Source organism: Aspergillus ambiguus, assembly GCF_047715705.1.
Source record: "Aspergillus ambiguus strain CBS 117.58 unplaced genomic scaffold BDV59scaffold_13, whole genome shotgun sequence".
Taxonomy (NCBI): domain Eukaryota; kingdom Fungi; phylum Ascomycota; class Eurotiomycetes; order Eurotiales; family Aspergillaceae; genus Aspergillus; species Aspergillus ambiguus.
This window is the reverse complement of record NW_027395526.1, coordinates 21,644-40,217: the sequence shown is the minus strand read 5'-3', so window position 1 is coordinate 40,217 and position 18,574 is coordinate 21,644. Positions and strand designations below refer to the sequence as shown.

The following is an 18,574-nucleotide window of genomic DNA, read 5'->3' as shown; positions in this document are numbered from 1 at the left end:
GGCACCATCCAGTAGCGTGACCGGCTCATTCATTCATTTTTTGAGTTTGATTGATCGAACCACTATACATCATTCGCCCAGCCCAACTTCCGAACTTGGAGATATCATTCGTAGCAAGAGGAAAAGCACCGCGAGAGAGGAACTAATGCGAGATAATTTACTCGGCGGTAACGGCACGGGCTGCGCACGGCTCGGTTAGCATGTCATACTATAGTATATCCCAGGCTCGAGGGTCGTGCCGGCAGGGGAGGCATACTGTAGATGTTCATCTTGGAGTGGCCGACAACCTTCTTGATCTGGCCCTTCTCCTCGAGGTCAGCAAGAGCCTTGCGGGCCAAGCTGCCGTTGATCTTCAGACGGTCGACGAGGGTGGCGACGGTGATGAGACGGTAGGACTGGACATCCTTGTTGAGACGCTCGGCAGTCTGCTTCTCGAGGACGACGGCGTGCTGGGCCTTGTCCTTAACTGTTCGTAGAAAATCTCGTCAGTCACGGCTCACAACCCCGCTGATATCCGTTTCTTGTCTCAAGCACAACACCTCCCCCGTTCGCAGCTCCGCATCGAAAGCAAATTTCTTCGTCTCTTGACCGCGGTGACGGGGGGCTGTTGGCTGATAACATCGACGGATACGAGGCTGGCGGTTGGCATACCCTTTCCCTTGGACCACTTCTTGCGTGCGGGGGCCTGTACAAATAATTAGCATAACCTGTCCGTCTGTCTGTCGCTGTGTGTGAGGCTGGAGGTTGCGAGGACTCACCATCTTGTCTGTCTGATGTGGTTGATTGACGGATGAAAGCTGCGCGACAAAACAACCGCAAGGGAAGAGGCGAGTCCAAGTGCGAAATTCGAGTGGGGAGCGATCGCGCCTCACGTGAGGCCTAGCCCTAAGCCCTGGTTGTCGTGGCTCGGTTAGCAGTGGTGACTGGAAGGCCTGTGATTGGTCAGCGGAAACTATACTTTGATGCCTCAGGCCGAATATTTGTATAGAGCCTACGTCTACCTAGGTACCATTGTGTATCTGCTGAGTATACTTAGTGGCTATTCTCAACCCATATTGTACTTCATCGGCTAAGAGTCGCCCCCTGGCTTGCGGACGACACCCGGCTATTAATATGATGTACAGCCTGAAACCGCAATGCACCACCATCTTCCTCCAAATACCCAAGTACGTAGTCTTCAGGGGTCCCGAACCAGAACCTCGATTCATCCTGCTGGCCCGACAATACCCAACGCGCATCGTACCGCCCGGACTCACTCCGTACAACTGGCATCCGGACAATCGATGGGACACGATGCGGGGACCAGCAGCGCACGGCGGCTCCCGTGTTACTCACCGTCGTAATGAGCAGCTCTATCTTTGAAGGATGCCACACGACCTGTCGAATAGCGGTTTCGTGAACAAGGGCCGAGACGAGCATGGCGGCGGGGTTTAACTCCCAGATCCAAACAATGTTGGCCCGTGTCTGGTCGACGGTAACCATGAGCGCCGCATTTGCGCTAAATGCGATGGTAGACACGCCTCTCGGGGGTCCAGACGACTCTTCCATCGTGCTAAAGGCAGATGAACTAGATGACTCGACATATTCTAAGACGTCGGCGGTGGCGTATCGTTCGCGCCAGATACGAGGAGAATGTTGGCCAATCTCGAAAACGTGGGACAGCGACGTGGAGCAGGAAAACTAGTCTCATGAGCTGATTGTCTCGCATAGTAGCATGAGCAACCTATAAGTAATACTCACTGTTTTGGTGCGGAGGATCTCAATCGTCCCATCGACCTTCCCAACCACCAAGAACTCCGAGACGCCGCTCTGCGGAGAGATCGGGCTCCATTCGACCCCTCTGACGCCTAGGTCGAGGGAAATGTCTGTCCCAGGAAGGCCAGTATATGTGCGAAACAGCTGTCCATCCGCCGTGAAAATCAGGACTTTTGTCCCTGCGCTTGCCGCCTCCCAGACGGCCACCCATCGTCCATCCGGACTCCACTGTAGCCCTTGAGCATCGATCGTCGGCAACACTGCTCGATTAATGAGCTCATAAGATCGGAAATCATGGATTGTTAAGAGATCGGAGGCATCGGGCTTTAGCAACACTGCGAGTTGTCTCGTCCGGGGCCGGTACCCGAATCCATTGTTGTGTGCGAACTTCGGACTCTTGATAACCTGGCTGCGACCTGTATCCAAGCCGTATACGGTGATCCGCGTGTTCCATGCATGGAAAACAATGATCTCGTTTTCGTCACCTCCAAAATCGATATTCAAGGCCCCGGGCTCGATACTCTCGATCTCGGCGTGTATTTGCAGGGGGTTCAACTGCCAAACAAAAACACGGGTATCGCTGGCATGTACCAGTCGGCGTCCTGGAGGGCTGACACCACTGGAGGTCTCTTGGGAAGTGACATCTCTTGGTCTGGAGAACTTTAGAAATTTGGGCGCAGGTTCTTTCGTCTTCCCGATGAGAACGTCCTTGAACCCGGCAGACGTTGGGTTCAGGTGAACAATAAGGTCTTTGCTGTTCAGTTGAGCAGCATACTCCCCATCTTCGGACAGGAATACCGAAGAAGAAACTATAAGGCCAATTAGTATGTTATCGCTGATATTATAGGGGGCAATGCTACCCATTCCGGTGGGATCCATGTTGATTGTAGAATTACAGGTAATTGCCAAAACAACAGTCAAGCTTCTTTGACAGTTGACAGCCTACAGGCTATTTTCACAGCGACGCCTCTAGCTGAGTCTGTTATAAACATTATCAGCGGTGTAGCACTCAGATGCCCCATTAACACGACGTACTCTATATTTGTTGCAATCAACAAAGTACATCAGCTGTCAAGTTTGTCGAAACCTGTCATTGATGTCTCAAAATCTCAGTGCTGTTCACAAGCGTCTTCAATATCGGCAGATCCAAAGTGCGTAAGTACGTGTCTGTGTATAACATGAGAATCCTAACCGGAAATGCTCATGTCAATTGCATATATGCTGGGAGATGTACACTGTAGACATCGGCACAATCACTAGAAACCCCGGATAAGATAAGACGGAACATTGTTGTTCCGCCCCCAGATAAATCGCCATCGCAAAAAAGTCCCGCTATACGAGAACTCCCGACAGACAAGGTGCCCTGCAACAGCCCTCACAGCCCTCCTCCAACCTCACAATAGGGATCCTTCGGTACATCGCCCCGTGGCTGGGGCGACATTCTTCCAATCACCGGTCAACAATCGTGAAAATGGGCCTTCAAGAGTCCGCACCCGCTGAGGCACAAAATGCGCCGGCACCGACAAATCCCCCGAAGAAGAAATTGCTGGGACGGGAGTTCTACAAGAGCATTGGAAGCCCCAAATATATTGTTGCCCCCATGGTCGACCGGTCAGAGTTCGTAAGTCGCTGAGTCTGAACACACCCCGAAAGTGTTGCGTATAGACTGACTCCGATGTTCGACAAAGGCCTGGCGCATGCTCACCCGGTCTTTCATGACTCCCGAAGAACAGAAGCAGCTCCTTGCGTACTCGCCCATGTACCACGCACGCCTGTTCCGCGAGCAGCTCAGCTTCCGCCAGCAACACTTCCACCCGACACGCGCCGCCGTCGGCAAGAACGACGATTCTCCATACCTCGACGGAAACCCTTCGATCGACCGGCCGTTGTTCGTCCAATTCTGCGCAAACAACCCAGACGATTTCCTTGAAGCGGCACAGCATGTCGCCCCGTACTGCGACGCCGTCGATCTGAACCTGGGGTGTCCGCAGGGCATCGCGAAGCGGGGCCATTATGGCTCTTTCCTGCAGGAAGACTGGGACCTGATCTATAAACTGATCAACAAACTGCACACGGAGCTCCCGATACCAGTCACGGCAAAGTTCCGCATCCTCGAATCGAAGGAGAAGACGCTGGAGTACGCGAAGATGATCCTGTCGGCTGGCGCGAGCATCATCACCCTTCATGGACGCACGCGAGAACAAAAAGGCCATAACACCGGTGTGGCTGATTGGTCTTATATCCGGTACCTCCGTGACAACCTGCCTCCCGAGACGGTCCTTTTCGCCAACGGGAACAATCTCAACCATGACGATCTGGAACGCTGTCTCGAGGAGACCGGTGCGGACGGTGTGATGAGCGCCGAGGGAAACCTTTCAGATCCAGCAATCTTCAGCAAGCCACCCCCAGTCGGTAGCGAAGGCCGGGATTACTGGCGTGGACGCAATGGAAAGGGCGGTTACCGGATCGATGCGGTCTTCCGTCGTTATCTTGATATAATCTACAAGTATGTCCTCGAGCAGCCGGCTCCTGAAAGGAAGCCTCTTTATATCCCGTCGGACCCCGTGGAAGATGATCCAGAGTCTCAGCAGGCGGCCCCTGCTGAAGAAGCGGAGGGCGAGGAAGGACCCCCGAAAAAGAAGCAGAAGCGCGAGAAAAACAAAGGGAAGAGAGCTTCCTCTCCCAGTCTTGGCGTCATGCAGGGCCACCTCTTCCAGCTGCTTCGGCCGATGGTTTCCACTCACACGAACGTCCGCGACGCCCTTGCCAGGTCGCGCCCGGGCGATATGGCTGCGTTTGAGCACGTCCTGTCTCTTGTGGAGAGAGCCATCCAAGGGGGTCTCAAAGAATACGAACAGTTCCCCGAGCGCTTCGAACCATCCCCTGATGCCGAGCTCAAGGGCTCGAAGAAAGTCATTGCGGAATATGGCAGACCATGGTGGATCTGTCAGCCTCATATCCGGCCGTTGCCTGAAGAAGCTTTGGAGATCGGGTCTCTTCAGGAGAAACAGAAGAAAAACGGCAAGAAGAATCCCACGGTCGATGGAGCATCAGAGAAGACAAGCACTCCCTCCAATGAAGCCAATGCCTCGGAACAGTCGTCGGCTACAGTTTCGGCCACGGCAACACCAGATCGGTTGGTTAGCGGTTGAGACTGGCATCGAAATTTGTCCTTTTGCATAGCGTTATATTACGGGTACTTTCTGACCATAGATACGATACATTCGAGCACCTCAGGCTTACGATAGCCTTGTACATAGTTTCCATCTTGTGCATAATCCAGAGCTTTAGAATTTGCATTTGCTACACAGGATAAGACCGAACCAAGCATGTCACCATAGCAATTGGTATCTCGAAAGCGCCACTCCGAACCCCATAAACTCCGTGCCATCCCAAAATGCGAGTAAAGAGACCATACTAAAAATCCAGAGCAAGTTGGGGTGCCATTTTCTCTAGATCCTCAACCTGCATAGCGTCAGTATCCTCATCCACAGAAACCCCAGGAGGCCAAATAGACGAACCTCCAAGAACCCATCAGCAACCGACAGCCCACCACCGCCGTCCGACCTCTCATACGCGGCTCTCGCCAGCGCCTCCCGCACAAAGACATCCACATACTTCGCAACGACCTCATTGGCGTCCTTCGCGATCTTCGTCTTCTCGTTCTGGAAATGATGATGCAGGAGCTTAGTGAGCAGCTTTGGCGGAATGGTAGGCTCGCCAAGGGCAACATCGGTCGTCTGTTCCGCGTGAGTGATCTCGGCGAGTATGTAATCCGGTTCTTGGGAGGCGGAACGTTCGCGGTTGTCGCTGGCGGACGGGCTGGACGACGACGCGGCGCGGGATTCTGAGCCCGAGTCGCCCGCCCCCGAGTCCGGGGTGTCTGCGGGGGATTTCTGCCGTGCGGTTTTGGAGGGCTTAGTGGCTTTCGATGACGAGGCTGTTGCGTTGGTCTTGCGCGGTTTCGTCGCGGCTTTGGACTTGGAGAATGCGCCGGTGGATGAGGGGCCCGCGACGGCGGGCGATTGCATTCGTGGGGGTTTGAACGGGAGTTGTCGCCGTTTCTGGGTAGGTTGGCGCTCGGGCGGCATTGTTTTGGCTGTACGTACGGAGTAAAGGTGATTGATTTTTGGAGAGAGAGTTGAGATAAAGAAAGGTCAAGTGTGCTCGATGGACACGCCGAAGCGCGCCAGCGACGCGAGGTCAGGTGACTTGTATGTCTAAGGTACACACTCATGAGGGAGTCCCGATAGAAATGTGCAGAAAATGACATCAATCCATACAGAAGCAGTAAGAAAACTCTCGCTCGTCGTCGGTTATTGTGTCCAAGTGGATATGACACCAGATTGATGCCAGCGAGCAATATCACTCGGACTCCTCCTTAGGACGGACAACAGTCACTTGTAAGTCAAAGTCTTCCAGAACCTTTCGCGAGAGCTGCCATTCGACCTTAAACAGCCCCGAATTAAACCGACAAGACCAAAGCTCAATCCCAAGTTCATCGATCTGCCTCTTCATATCCGCGAGAGCAAGCCTGGTGTTCTCAAGGATGGTATCCGGATCGCTGACATTCTTCCCAGTTCGTTTTGAGGTGAAGAGACAAATGACCCAGTGTCGCTTGGATCTCTTTCTGACATCTTTTTCCTGGGGTGGGATCAACAGTGCAGTACCCTCGGGCAGTTTGATCGTTCTAGAAGATGACCCGCCAACTTGTGGTGTTGCTACTTCTTTGTACTCGGGGTTGGACTTGTAGTGCTTGCAGTGATTTTTGTATATTTCGTATGCAGCGGGATACTGCATGGTATCTGGTTACTGAGGTCCTATAAGGGACAAGTGAAGGGTTGTTTTGCAGACCTTTGCTTTGAAGGCTTTGGCGATTCCGCCACCCCAAGACCCTTCACAGTTGCACGCGTCTAGAGGAGTATGGTCAGCTCTGCTTTTATCACTGGGTCGACGTACGCACGAATTAATGCTGCGCCATCTGGGGCATCAAAGAGGTCTCCCTCGATCTCGGTGATCCTGCTTTGTGCCATGGTGTTGAATGTGGTGTTGCTGGTGGGAATTGGTCTGGAAGTGGAAGGTTCAGGAGCTCGTAAACCACCGAAGAAGACAACTAAAATCACTAGAGAAGGTACAATGGGCATATTGCCTTACTGATTGGGCACGTTGCTCAATGCGCTCTATTTTACGTACCAGTTAATTATTCTATGCTCTTTTTACACCAGCAGGCTCTTTGAGGAAGACGAGAAAGGTCCAAAATAAAAATCAACGTCGCTAACAAGAGAGTGACACAAGAAGGTAAGAGATACAGATTAATCAATGGATAGCCACATAACAATGAAGCGCTATTTCTGGTCTTCGGTCGAGCGCTGGTGAATGGAGTGTCCACGAGGAAGAAGACGACGAATGCTTCGAGGTTTCTTGACAGATGTCGTAGACGTCTCATCCTTGAGAACGTCGGTGTCACAGGGAGATTCCATGTCCTTGGATGCAGTAGGCTCCGATTCGCATGAATGTGACACGGTGGTTGCTTCGGAAACAGGAGCACTGCTGACGCTGCTGGATTTCAACCTTCGGCTCATCGATCGTGAGATGGTTCTGAGGATCCCGGGGTCTTCGTCTTCGGAACGGCGCTCAAGCCGTGTGATTTCGCTGGACATGGTCGCACCATCGGTAGCAAAGTTCTCCTCGGGGATTGGAAAATACAAGACAACGCCACAATCGGGAGTGATGTGCAAGAGTTGCTGCATCGCTGCCTGGATGAGGGTTGCACTCCGTAAATTGCTAATAGGCGCAATCATATACAGTAACGCGGATATCTTCATCAGGTATGATGGGTGTTTGGGATTGCCGAAATGAAGACACGCGCTGTGTTGGATATTGACCATCATGGAGGATTGGGGCTTTTGATATATACGCGCCATTTGAGAAGCAATGGTGGATGCTAGGGAATAGCCGTCCTTGACCTAGAAGACGACCAGTTAGCCAGTATGATTAGGTAGGTTCCATCGGCCGTTGCGTACCTTGGTGCTCAACTTTACCTCAACCACGACTATGGAAGTTTCGCTCAGTCGGGTCCTGGGTGACATATGGAAGCCACGGATGTTAAAAGCGTCCTCAAAGTATTGACTCTTTGACCTGTACAGCGGCTCTTTCTCGATCTCCCTAGGCGTAATACGGCTGGATGTGCCGTCGGGAGGGAAACTCTTCAACAGCTGGCGGGAGACATCATCCGCATCCTCTCGCTCATCGACAAAATCCCGTTCTACCTGAATCTTCTTTTTGAGGTCTGATTCGGTGACAGGATCGGGTCTGGTCAAGGCCCGGAATGTAACAGGCGATTCTAGGACTGGGATCGCTGGGACGAGACCTGTCGAGGATGACGACGAGTAGTCGTGTCTCCTCAGAGAAAAGTCAACTCTGTTGCGCCGGGTGGTCATCGTGCATAGGAGACTGCGGGAAGAGGTTTGCTTAGAAGAAGAATTCTAGGAATATCGCGCGTGTACGCGAGGGTGAAGAGGTGAAGGATGATATACTGCAACGACGGAAGTTGAGCTGGACTCCCCGGGCGCCTTCCTGGCCATCTTGTGTTACTAGGGGCGGGCATGCTACCTTCCTCTGCGAATGACAATCCAGCAGGCAAGAGCGACAGTCGAATTGTCGTGGGGGTTTATTCCGATGAGAATGATCATATGCGACACAACTCGATCGAGTTCAACCTAGGTAGGAAAACTGGGAGGAGCCTATTTCGTTCGCTTCTGAGACGGCACCGAGTCTCCTAGGCGCAGTTTCCGAGGCCATGATAGATTGATTGGTCGAGTCAGTCTTGATATAGGTCAGAATCTTCTGAAGGAATGGGTTCTGAGGCTCTTATTAGAGTACTGTCTTATACACTTCGCCATGTCCTTCCAATTGCGACAGGTTTGGAGTCAACATGGTGGCATACGTTCGGTATTCCTTGACGGATGCAGGATGTAGGAGCATGATTTATTCTTCAAAACCGACTTAATTTGAGAGCACTCGTACTGTATGCAGGAATATCTGGACCCAACCGTGAATCTCTAGATATGGCTGAACATGAGTAGTAGTTCAAGAGGATGGGTGCGTTATTGGCGCAACTGGGGCTGATGGAAGGAGTATACAGCTGTTATAGGCCGCAAGACAATCGAGGCTGTAATGTATCTCGCATGGTCAGCCCTCTCTGCAGCTAAAGGGTCGTCCCCGGTGTCCTCGACTGTCGTGGTTGAAGACATGCAAGAGTCTTGGCGGAGTCTTTCGCGTCCCAAGAAAACAGAAAGCGGGTTGTTGTTCCCATATGAAATCTCCCCGCGCTCCGCGTTCCCCCCAACACCCCGTCTGCCCATGCACGATCTTGATGCAGAAAAGGATACGGCATCAAGATGAACGATGCGACCACCTCTTTGCTCACAGAGCATTTCAGTTACACCCCTCTGGTTCGTATTCCCACGGCGTACCCTCCCAACGCCCACCTAACTTCCTGCGTCGCAGTCTCTCATCGACGACGTGATCAACTCGATCAACAACCTCATCTACCAAGCAATTTCGAGTCTTGAGTCCGGCCTTCTGTCGACGCCCCCTGAGCGGTTGGGTTTTTCGCATGCCGCCAATGGTTCCACCATCCCTGACACCGACGAGGATGGCAACGTCGTCTATCCAGAAGCCCGCTTGGAGATAGAAAACGGATTGCATCAGCTCGAGACGCTCCTCGAATCCACCGTCGACAAGGCCTTTGACAAGTTTGAAATTGTCGTGCTTCGAAACACATTCAGGGTGGACGAGGAGTTGCTCAACTGGGTCCGACTGAAGCACTATGAGGTGACCACTAGGTGAAGTTCTCGCACATGCGCAGTACGCTAACGCTTCTTTCTCCCCCATAGAACCTCACTCTCCGTCCTTCGCCCGATGCGCCGACCCCCGAGTCGATCCTAGCCCAACGCCGAAAGTTGCAAGAAACCAAAAAACTGAATCGATCGCTAAAACAGGAATGCGCGCGCAATGACGCGATCATCTCCCAACTCCGATCCATCCTATCCGCCGCGAAAACAAACGATGCGTCCAAGCCCGCGACCGAGAAGCATCAACCGGGGACATCTTCTCTGCCTACAACCAATGACTTGGACTTGTCGTTCTTGACGTCTAGCCCAGCTGCTCGACAACTACGCGTGGGCGTTGACGCCGGGTCTAACTCCAGTCACAAGCCCATCACGACTAACACGACATTTATTCTATCTCAACTACCGGCATTGCAAGCAATCCTGAAGCAACTCCGGCCTCGACTAGCTACTTTGCAGAAGCCCGCGGAAGGACCGGGGCCCAATCCGAAACGCGACGAAAGAGCGGATTATATCGAAAGCCGAATTCAACTACATCTCGAACGCGCCGGCCAGCTGGCGGTCGGCGGCGACGGTAACCCTGTTATTGCCGGTCGAAAGATCAACCTCTCAGAAGCGCAAGCCCTCGAGTCCGTCGCGGGAATGCTTATACAAGGGGACAAGATGTCGGAATAGATGTTGAAGGCTGACAAACCAGCGAATTTTTGGGATTTTGGTTATTTACAATATCTATCGGAACTCCATACAGCTGTCGGTGGTGGTTCAGGCACACCAGGAGACGCTCCATGTCTGCTGATCCCGTCTGAACGGAACCACGTCCACCTTGTCCGATTGCAGGATGTTGGGGATCTTTTCGCTCTTCTTCTCGATGGTGATGAACTCCTTCGTCTCCTCGCCGAGTTTATAGAATGCGCGACCGAATTTGCTCATGAAGCCCTCGATGATCTCTGGCGTGATATCCTCCTCCTTCAGGACGCCCTTTTCGCAGGCCTGCTCGAACGCATCGATCACGAGCTGGGTGGTGTGTGGCTGAGTGAACACACCCGCAGCGATCTTGTCGCCGCCTCTCTTGGAAGCAGCCGGATGCGGGGCGCTGTCAGAGCCAAAGAAGAACTTAGGGTTTCCGGAGACGGCGGTTCGCAGGAGCGCGTCACGGTCCGCGGGGGTTTTCGCGACTGGCTTGCAGAAGCAGAACGGGTCTCCGGCCCAGTGGTCGATGATGATGGAGAGGTGGTGCGCGGTGATGCTGTGGAGGGTGAGTCAGGAGAGATGGCAACTGAAAGAATACAAGGGAGGGACAAACGTGGCAGCAACGGTGGGACCGCATTTCTTCACAGCCTCGACGGCAGCAGCCGTAGTGCAGTGCTCCAGGATGATCCGAAGCTTGGGGAAACGCTCGTGCAGCTGGAGCAAGGTGGGAAGGAACCGCTCCTCAGCCGACAGGACGGTCACGTCGCCCTGCGAAGGCACTTCGCCATGGAGGTTGAGCACCATGTCCTGACGCTCCATTTCCTCGAACACCGGGTAGAACTGGGTATAGTCCACCACGCCCGAGGAGGAGTTGGTGGTGACGCCAGCGGGATAGCTCTTCACGCCGGTGATGCCTCTCTTCTTCGCTTCGATGATGGTCTCGGGAGTCACAGTCTCGTGGAGGTAGAGGGACATGAGGTAGTTCACGTTGGGCTCAATGGCTTCTAAACGCTTCTTGTATTCGAGGGCGCGGTCGACGGTGGTCACTGGGGGTACAAGGTTGGGCTAGTTTGATGTTATTACGATCCATTGCGTGGACGCAGTGAGTGATAGCTTTTCTAGAAACGCATTCCCGATCTTACCATGACAAAGACCGTGTTCACACCACCCTTCCTGATGGTAGGGGTAACGAGTTCCATCATATCCCCATCGCGGAGATGGACTGTAGCTCAGCAGTCAGCCACGGTATGCCATTGAGGAGAGGCGTGGTTGCAGGATGCGCGAATAGTATACGCACCATGAAGGTCAGCGGAAGCGGGGAGCTTCAGCCCCTGCAGTTTGGACAGCGGCATGGCAGGCGAATGGACAAATCTTCTGGAGGCAAACCGAAGGCTCTGGTTACAGGAAGAGATAATAGAAGCGCCAGTCAGTCTCCAATGGGCGCCAAACATAGCAGGACAGGCGGTTTCTGCTGCGTTTGCGACGGTCAACTGCTGCTTTTCCCCGCCAATTTTTTATCTCCTTGGGTGTGGGTGAGTTCTGATTGGCTGAGGGACCCGGTGATGTCACGGGGTCGTGGGGTTGAGGCCTCAGGCATGAAGCTCTCTCTATATCAAGATCCACAAGCATCGGAGGATATACTGACCCCGTCACCTCTCCTTTCTAAGTGAGACGGACGTCGTCCGCCTATCTTCTTGGCCCGTTTATGGCTGACGGGTGCAGTTGATGGATATTCTTCTCATCGCATTCCAGGCGCCCTATTGGCCACCACTAGGTTTGTATAGCCGCCCGGCTTTTTAGGATCTTCAGCCCAGTCAAGGGAACGCAACCTTAGACCTCAAACGGCAAATGATATTCATTTATTTGCGAAGCACCTGTGTGGAATAAACAAAACTCCTGCATATTGTTTGAAAATCGCCTGTTGATTCGCTCAGCAGCGCCCTGGCCCCTGATATACGCGCCCGGCAAAATAAAAACTCCCACCTTCTTCCATCGTGGTCTCTATTTTAAGATCATTGCTCTTCAAGGGAGAAGAAGGCGTCAGTTACGAGGAGGCATCAGCAAATGATTGCCCTTGTAGAGCAGCCGGGCGGCTCGCATCTCAATCACGCATATCACCACGAGGCAGGGTGTACGAAGAACTATACTCATTGGAGATGACAATTTCGCGGGGGTTTGGCTAGAATCAAAGGACTTTCAGCAATGCTATTGTATATATACCCGCTATTCTGCAAGACAAATCTCCTCAGCCATTCAATTGTTTCCTTTCTCTTTTCCTTTATCGTTTTCGTTTCGTTCTTTATCCTTCTCTCGTTGATATTCCTGTCTTTCTGGAAAAGACTTCTCGAGCCTGGAGCATTTGTAACTGTTGTAATTCGGTTGATTTGTCTTCGTCAGAAAAACCCTACGACTATACTTGCATCAATAGAACCATTCCAACATCCACTTGCACCTGCAAACTGTCGAGATGGACACTGGATCCTTGACGTCGGGCTCCTACCATGCATCCTGTGCGTCAGACGTACAAGAATCAACCTTCCTGAAAAGAGCCCGCCTGCTGCGATGGGTCCAAATCGGACTGGCTATCGTGGTCTTTGCAATTTCAGTCTCCGCAACCGGCTGTGAATCTGTTCTTCTACAGCACTATCGAAGAACTTCTGCCTTCGAATATCTCGGCCTATACCTTTGGCCATTAAACCTTGACCTCCGCCCAAATATTGCATTGCTGGCCTGCGGGTGTGTGAGCGCCTTACTCACACTGATACACCTGGTCATCGCTCTCATTCCTTCGGTTAGTTTCTCATTCCCCCTCCATTGAGTCCGGGTTACGACTCTCTCTCCGAGAGTCCGGCTGACAATACTAGCCACATTCTCGCATTAGACGGTCGAACTTCGCCGCCACGGCCACCGCGACAGCCGGGTTCATCGCTACCTTGGTCGGGGCACTATTCGCGATCTACCGACCAGGATCAAACCCACCGAGCGGCTTCTCTACAGACGAGACTCTCCATTCATGGACTTGCAAGTGGAGATCTATACGCGCGGAGTCAAACTCCGATAATACACTGCCTTCTGCGCCGGCTCACTTTGCGCGGGATTGCGCTGTCGCGGAAGCCGGGTTTGCGCTGGTGTGTGCCCTCATCGGTCTATACAGCATACTAGGTGTGGCGGCTGGTGTTGGAATCTGGCTGGGACGCGGCGTGTCGCGACAGCGCGAGGAAGAGCAACTTCAGTTGGACAAGATCCAGATCATGGCCAAGCACCCTGGGAGGTGAGCTTGCATGTCGGCTGGCGGTGATTTGGTGTATAAAGAGAAATGAAGGGCGTTGTTGTGTCATCGACGATATATAAATTAGCGAGTGAATCCTGGCGATTCCCGTTTTGTTTAATGGATGGAATATTTGATCTGCAATATCGGGACCTGTGAATTACTGTATCCGATTAGTTTTGCCACTTCTGCTTTAGCTCCTCACGTAAACCTCCCCCTTTGTAGCGATGGCCGTAGACAGCCTTGCCATATCCCTTCTAAGGTAGGCTTATGGGAGATTCGTCTATACGCTTAGCCTCCGCCACTTACCTAATTAGGAATTATTACCAGCCTCTCCGATAGCGAGATGTAAAGACTAAGGAGATATATCAACCGGAAAGACCCGTAATTACTGCTAAGGCTCAACTAGTCATACAAAATTGCGGTGTGATTCAACCTCTATGTCTCGCAGAGTCATACCGTTGGCCCAGGACTTAGGTCAGAATAGAGGTTGGAATTAAAGGGTATAGATAGTAGTTACTTTATCGCTAGATTTAGATGAATTCATGTCCCTGCTACAGTCCTGAATAGAGCGGTAATTTTATAGTCTTACCGACAGTCGTATTTCCCGCACTATCTTTGTTCAACACATCTACTGTATCATTACTTCCTTGCAAAGTCACTTCTAGTTGATCGCCGCAACCGGTTGTTTCAGATTGCTCGTCCATTAGGTGATTTCTACAGCGAACCGACGCCCCACTTTGATATCTTGCTTGATAAAGAAGTCGGGGTCCTGATTACAGTCAACAACGGCCGACAAATACTCTCTGTGCCCTGAAACGAACGAAGTGGGAGAAAGGGTTTTAATCAACACGTATCTACGTGGGAGCGAGACGTTGCAAAAAGAGGTGGCTTAACTATAGTTATATGGACTTTTCTGCCACGCACCTGTGTCCTTGGCCTGATGCCTTTGGTACCTGCATTATTGTCGCTTTCTTCGGACTAGATCGTTTTGACTTAGGGTTGTAGGGTGTTGTTTGCATATTTCTGCACGTTACGCAGCATTTATTGCTTCATCTGCTTGTTGCCTTCCAGTTCATTGTGACGCTGTGCCGTTCATCACCACTATGACTCCCTCTTGAGACATTGTTTCTTCCATTGCCCATCTTATTTTGGCTTAACTGTCCGGTATGTTATCCAACATGCTTTGTTCTGGCTGTGGGCGCCAAGTACGTCTGGCTACTACTATTCGATCTCCGAGATGTCCCGCTGTAAGTCAGAAGATTTTGGGTTTCCAATAGGGGAGGTGGGGGGGAAACGTGCTAATAGCCAGCTCCCAGCCCCTGAACAGCCGAGTCCCAAGGATTCTGATCGCCTAGTGCCAGCGGTGGTAGTGGTACTTCTCCTGGGAGTATCTGACAACCGTCTACCTGCCGATAGGGCCAATCGCCATCTGCGTCAAGTCGCCAGCTGGCTAGATCGCGATAACGACTCTCAAACTCTTCCGAGAATGATAAGGTGCCAGTCAAGACCCGCTTGTGGAACACATCGCGGAGCTCAAACGGCCACTGGAACCGAATACGGGCGCTGAATGACGCCGCGCAGAGTTCATTGACGTATTCCGTTCCGTTTGCAATCCAATGGTCGCGAAATTCAGGCCTGTAAGGAAGTGGAGGGGGGTACAAGATTAGGAAAAAGAGGGTCAGAGCTCAAACTGACATTGCTGATGCTCACCAGGGGAAGAAGTCGAGGAAAGGCTGATGCACAATACTTGTCTGTATTGGACTTTAAGACAAAAAGGGAAATGTTAGTAAACTGGCTGGCTGGCCTTTGGGCCATCATCAAAACCGCAAGTCAATGTCGGGCTTACCTAGCCAACATGTACTCCGGAACAGACGACGTTTCGTGGGTCATTCCCAGCCTTTGCTTGAGGCAAGTAAGTAAAAAGGTGGAATCGAAAAACAAAAAAGTTTTGGAAACGAACCAACAGCAGGGATCGCATGATTCTGAGTAGGGCAATTCTTGTGACGGGGTCTGCTCGAAAGAATAGGCCCTCGTCTATCGCTTGGATGAGGTTCCAGATGACATCGGCCCCGAAGCGGTCCGTGGTGGCTTTCCAGCCGTCTACGACTGCCCGAATGCAGAAGTCGTCATTGAGTTCGGGCATCAACGTCAGGTTCTCTGATATTACCGGTAAACAGTCCTGGATCAGGGTCACGGCGCTTCCCAGCACCGCCAGGTAGTTCCTTTCCCGATCAGAGCAGGTCAAGTCCATGTCAAAGAAGGTGCATGTTGTTGCGTTGGGAGTGTCACAGATTCCGTTGGCCAGCGATTCATTTTCGGCCGCCGCTTGACTGAAGTCGGAAGGACGGATTAACTGCCGATCTGAAGCGGAAGGAAGAAGTGCGTTGGCGGCGTCCTGGGAGAGGATGCCTATCTTGTGCAAGGTGTTCTGTAGGTGATTGATCTTTTCTTGTTGTTGAGCTAGTTTTTGGCTCAGGTTGTCTAACGGGTTGGGTCCCGTCAGGTCCTGGAGGGTTCGTTCTAAATGTGTGATGTAGGCCTTCGTACGGGCGCGATTGAGGCGCTGGGCTTCGCGATCCGCTGCCCGCTTTTTTTCTTTCGCGGCCGAGCTCATTCTTGGATGAGTACTTCTAGTGGAGTTAACCATAGATAGTGAAGAGATCCAAGGGCTCGGTAACAGGGCTAGCCACCAACTGGAGACAAAATCTGTTGGAGGGAGGTTTTAGCAGCGGATGACTAACCAAACCCCACGTGCTACTTTGACTAGTGTCGGAATCCATAGCTCGGGAATAAACTACGGAGTATTTAATACTGCATATTGCCGATTGTTTTGTATTAGTTATGGTTAGTTAAACCCACCTATATGGGTTCACTGAAATTTCAGTTACTACACTATCAATCGATGGCTCGAGGTTATCCAGTTATGTCTATTGAGACTGTAAGTGGAGCGGAATTGGGTGATTTTAGATCTACGGGGTTCGGTTCTATTCACGTCATAGTATATATTAGTTATTTGCCAAGGACCCGCAGATCTCGCCTTTATCTGAAGCAGTAGAAAGTGTCGGCTGTGATCGACAAAGGAATCCCGCTAATGTTGACCATAAATATTATTCATCGTACAAGATCGATTGCGAGAGATCCTTTCGGAGGTCTAGCCTAATTCTTCTTGAGGAAGTCTGGAACCTCCCGTTCACGAGGGGGGCTCTTAATGAATGCGTCGACTTCGGTGTGGAATGTAGTCTCCCACTCCGCACCATGTAACGGGGTCCAACCCAGCTTACGACCCAGTATAGCCATACAGCGAGCACTAGAAGGTAAAGAAAATTGTTAGCGTTTACTTCATGATATTAGGAAAGAAGAAACGAACTTGGCCGCAAAGGCAAGCTCAGCTCTCATAACACTGCCCAGCGCCAGCTTGTCTCCGGCCTCCTGCAAGGTAATCTCCTTCACCTCTGCGGTGGGCAACACGCCTAGGTCATGGGCGGCCTTGGCCAATAGTTCCGAGAACTTGCGGTGCGAGTGTTCGCCGGTCTCGCAGAAGTAAATTCCTTTCCGGCCGGATGGGATCTGAGAATCCGTGCAAATGTGTCTCAGCAGAGTCACGTGTAATCCAGCTACATCTCGCACGTGGACATGGCTCCAGATAGTCTTGCCTTCCAATACAACGCTGACCACGCCGCTTTTGATGGCGTCAGCGATCATGGCAGGGAGCTGAATGGAGTAGCGGTTAAACGGTCCGGTACCCTGACCATAGATAGTGGGTGCCATAATGACATAGGTAGTGACCCCGAGGGCCTCACCGGTCTCGACCACGGTGATATCCGTCGTCCGCTGGTGATAAGCCTCGCGGGATTCACGGTACTTCTCGTAAGAGTAGATGTCTTCCTCGTCGTTGAACTGGTGGGTATCGGTATACCCGTCCGTGTGAGGACGATCACTCAGGTTGGAGGTTCCCGAGATCTGAATGTAGTGAACGGGGCGGTCAAGTGCAGCCTTGCGAGCACCTTGCCCGGTGATCAAGGCCTTTGCCGAGGGGGTGTGCCATCCTGCGCCAGCATGGATGATGACTGTGGATGATGTGAGTATAAACCCCGACTGATCGTCGATAAATATTTGAAAATGGGGCGAAACGTACTGTCGAAGTCCTCAGCAATCTTCTCTAGTGCCTCTGTCTCATCGAAGCTAGAGAACATCACAGGGGAAACGCCGAGGTTCTGAACAGTACTCGCCTGGGACTCGCTTCGTACGAGCGCCGAGATTTTCAGCTGCTCGACCCATCGATCCCGTGTTTCAAGGATTGACGACAGGATGGTGCCGCCACTGCAAGGCTGAGCATTAGACGCTTCCTAACTTGTCGTAAAGGTGCTTGCACGTACATATATCCGGACACTCCGGTGATAAGTAATGAACGGAACGCCATCGTGGTGTGTGTAAGTGGATGGAATGTAAGTGATACCCAAGAACGAAAGAAAGAAAATCAAGGCGAAGGGAGTACGAGATTTGGTGATAGAGATCAAGCACCTGTTATAAAGGTCCACAGGATGGGTCGGATGCTGATCCTGGAAACGACAACCAAAGGTTCACCACTGGTCCCCTTCATGTGGGGACCCGCGACGTCGAAAGCGCGACTCGCAAGTGGGGCTTGCCGAAAATCAGACAGTGGACAGTAGGACACTCGGGAATCGGGGGTATTTTTCAGTTTTGTACAAATTAAAACCAAGAACACGCAAGGTTTTCATAATACCAAAATTAATATAAATGAGCCCATCACTGACCTGCCGCCGGCTTCGAACTTTCCAGAACAAGGGCATGATAGCAGCCTGCTAGGTGGGAATAGCCAGAGTCATGACGTACATCCACCGCCTGCGATTTCTTCGAATGTTTAGCAGAAGCTGGGCTGATAGCACAGTAGAATTTGCACAGTAGCTTGATGAATGGATTAATGCACAAGCAAATACGGATATTTCGTGCATTTTATGCACTCTCTTGCCGATCGTCATACTAC

General features: G+C 51.9%; 10 protein-coding genes across 10 annotated transcripts; 3 read left to right on the top strand and 7 right to left on the bottom strand.

The window, feature by feature from the left end:
- Positions 1 to 34: 34 nt before the first annotated feature.
- BDV59DRAFT_207493 (WD40 domain protein) lies at positions 35 to 2,634 on the bottom strand (the record flags this gene model as incomplete). Its single annotated transcript, XM_073695006.1, has 7 exons — positions 35 to 180; positions 257 to 466; positions 652 to 685; positions 759 to 885; positions 1,097 to 1,680; positions 1,741 to 2,564; positions 2,616 to 2,634. 7 exons carry the CDS (start codon positions 2,632 to 2,634, stop codon positions 158 to 160), a joined length of 1,821 nt encoding a protein of 606 aa, XP_073548428.1. The 3' UTR covers positions 35 to 157.
- A 592-nt stretch (positions 2,635 to 3,226) lies between these two features.
- Positions 3,227 to 4,907, top strand: BDV59DRAFT_192838 (tRNA-dihydrouridine synthase family protein; the record flags this gene model as incomplete). Its single annotated transcript, XM_073692116.1, has 2 exons — positions 3,227 to 3,376; positions 3,444 to 4,907. The coding sequence occupies 2 exons, from the start codon at positions 3,227 to 3,229 to the stop codon at positions 4,905 to 4,907; spliced, it is 1,614 nt and encodes a 537-aa protein (XP_073548427.1).
- Positions 4,908 to 5,172: 265 nt separating this feature from the next.
- BDV59DRAFT_201443 (CENP-X/MHF2 family protein) lies at positions 5,173 to 5,846 on the bottom strand (the record flags this gene model as incomplete). The annotated part of the gene is made up of 2 exons (XM_073693802.1): positions 5,173 to 5,220; positions 5,277 to 5,846. The coding sequence occupies 2 exons, from the start codon at positions 5,844 to 5,846 to the stop codon at positions 5,173 to 5,175; spliced, it is 618 nt and encodes a 205-aa protein (XP_073548426.1).
- A 274-nt stretch (positions 5,847 to 6,120) lies between these two features.
- BDV59DRAFT_207486 (macro domain-containing protein) lies at positions 6,121 to 6,788 on the bottom strand (the record flags this gene model as incomplete). The annotated part of the gene is made up of 3 exons (XM_073695005.1): positions 6,121 to 6,549; positions 6,610 to 6,668; positions 6,719 to 6,788. 3 exons carry the CDS (start codon positions 6,786 to 6,788, stop codon positions 6,121 to 6,123), a joined length of 558 nt encoding a protein of 185 aa, XP_073548425.1.
- Positions 6,789 to 7,100: 312 nt separating this feature from the next.
- BDV59DRAFT_201441 (MIF domain protein) lies at positions 7,101 to 8,195 on the bottom strand (the record flags this gene model as incomplete). Its single annotated transcript, XM_073693801.1, has 2 exons — positions 7,101 to 7,721; positions 7,779 to 8,195. The coding sequence occupies 2 exons, from the start codon at positions 8,193 to 8,195 to the stop codon at positions 7,101 to 7,103; spliced, it is 1,038 nt and encodes a 345-aa protein (XP_073548424.1).
- A 618-nt stretch (positions 8,196 to 8,813) lies between these two features.
- On the top strand, positions 8,814 to 10,283 carry BDV59DRAFT_207484 (MIND complex subunit MTW1; the record flags this gene model as incomplete). Its single annotated transcript, XM_073695004.1, has 3 exons — positions 8,814 to 9,209; positions 9,265 to 9,591; positions 9,654 to 10,283. The coding sequence occupies exons 1-3, from the start codon at positions 9,156 to 9,158 to the stop codon at positions 10,281 to 10,283; spliced, it is 1,011 nt and encodes a 336-aa protein (XP_073548423.1). The 5' UTR covers positions 8,814 to 9,155.
- Positions 10,284 to 10,370: 87 nt separating this feature from the next.
- On the bottom strand, positions 10,371 to 11,650 carry BDV59DRAFT_192835 (dihydroorotase; the record flags this gene model as incomplete). Its single annotated transcript, XM_073692115.1, has 4 exons — positions 10,371 to 10,854; positions 10,912 to 11,363; positions 11,441 to 11,520; positions 11,596 to 11,650. 4 exons carry the CDS (start codon positions 11,648 to 11,650, stop codon positions 10,371 to 10,373), a joined length of 1,071 nt encoding a protein of 356 aa, XP_073548422.1.
- An 840-nt stretch (positions 11,651 to 12,490) lies between these two features.
- Positions 12,491 to 13,751, top strand: BDV59DRAFT_176897 (uncharacterized protein). Its single transcript, XM_073689529.1, has 2 exons — positions 12,491 to 13,089; positions 13,163 to 13,751. Exons 1-2 carry the CDS (start codon positions 12,766 to 12,768, stop codon positions 13,571 to 13,573), a joined length of 735 nt encoding a protein of 244 aa, XP_073548421.1. The 5' UTR covers positions 12,491 to 12,765; the 3' UTR covers positions 13,574 to 13,751.
- Positions 13,752 to 14,337: 586 nt separating this feature from the next.
- On the bottom strand, positions 14,338 to 16,253 carry BDV59DRAFT_176896 (uncharacterized protein). The gene is made up of 4 exons (XM_073689528.1): positions 15,530 to 16,253; positions 15,416 to 15,471; positions 15,280 to 15,330; positions 14,338 to 15,204 (listed from the first exon to the last, which is right to left on the bottom strand). Exons 1-4 carry the CDS (start codon positions 16,214 to 16,216, stop codon positions 14,868 to 14,870), a joined length of 1,131 nt encoding a protein of 376 aa, XP_073548420.1. The 5' UTR covers positions 16,217 to 16,253; the 3' UTR covers positions 14,338 to 14,867.
- Positions 16,254 to 16,477: 224 nt separating this feature from the next.
- On the bottom strand, positions 16,478 to 18,257 carry BDV59DRAFT_22183 (NAD-dependent epimerase/dehydratase family protein). Its single transcript, XM_073695998.1, has 4 exons — positions 17,946 to 18,257; positions 17,705 to 17,889; positions 16,937 to 17,636; positions 16,478 to 16,876 (listed from the first exon to the last, which is right to left on the bottom strand). Exons 1-4 carry the CDS (start codon positions 17,987 to 17,989, stop codon positions 16,726 to 16,728), a joined length of 1,080 nt encoding a protein of 359 aa, XP_073548419.1. The 5' UTR covers positions 17,990 to 18,257; the 3' UTR covers positions 16,478 to 16,725.
- Between the last annotated feature and the right edge of the window lie 317 nt (positions 18,258 to 18,574).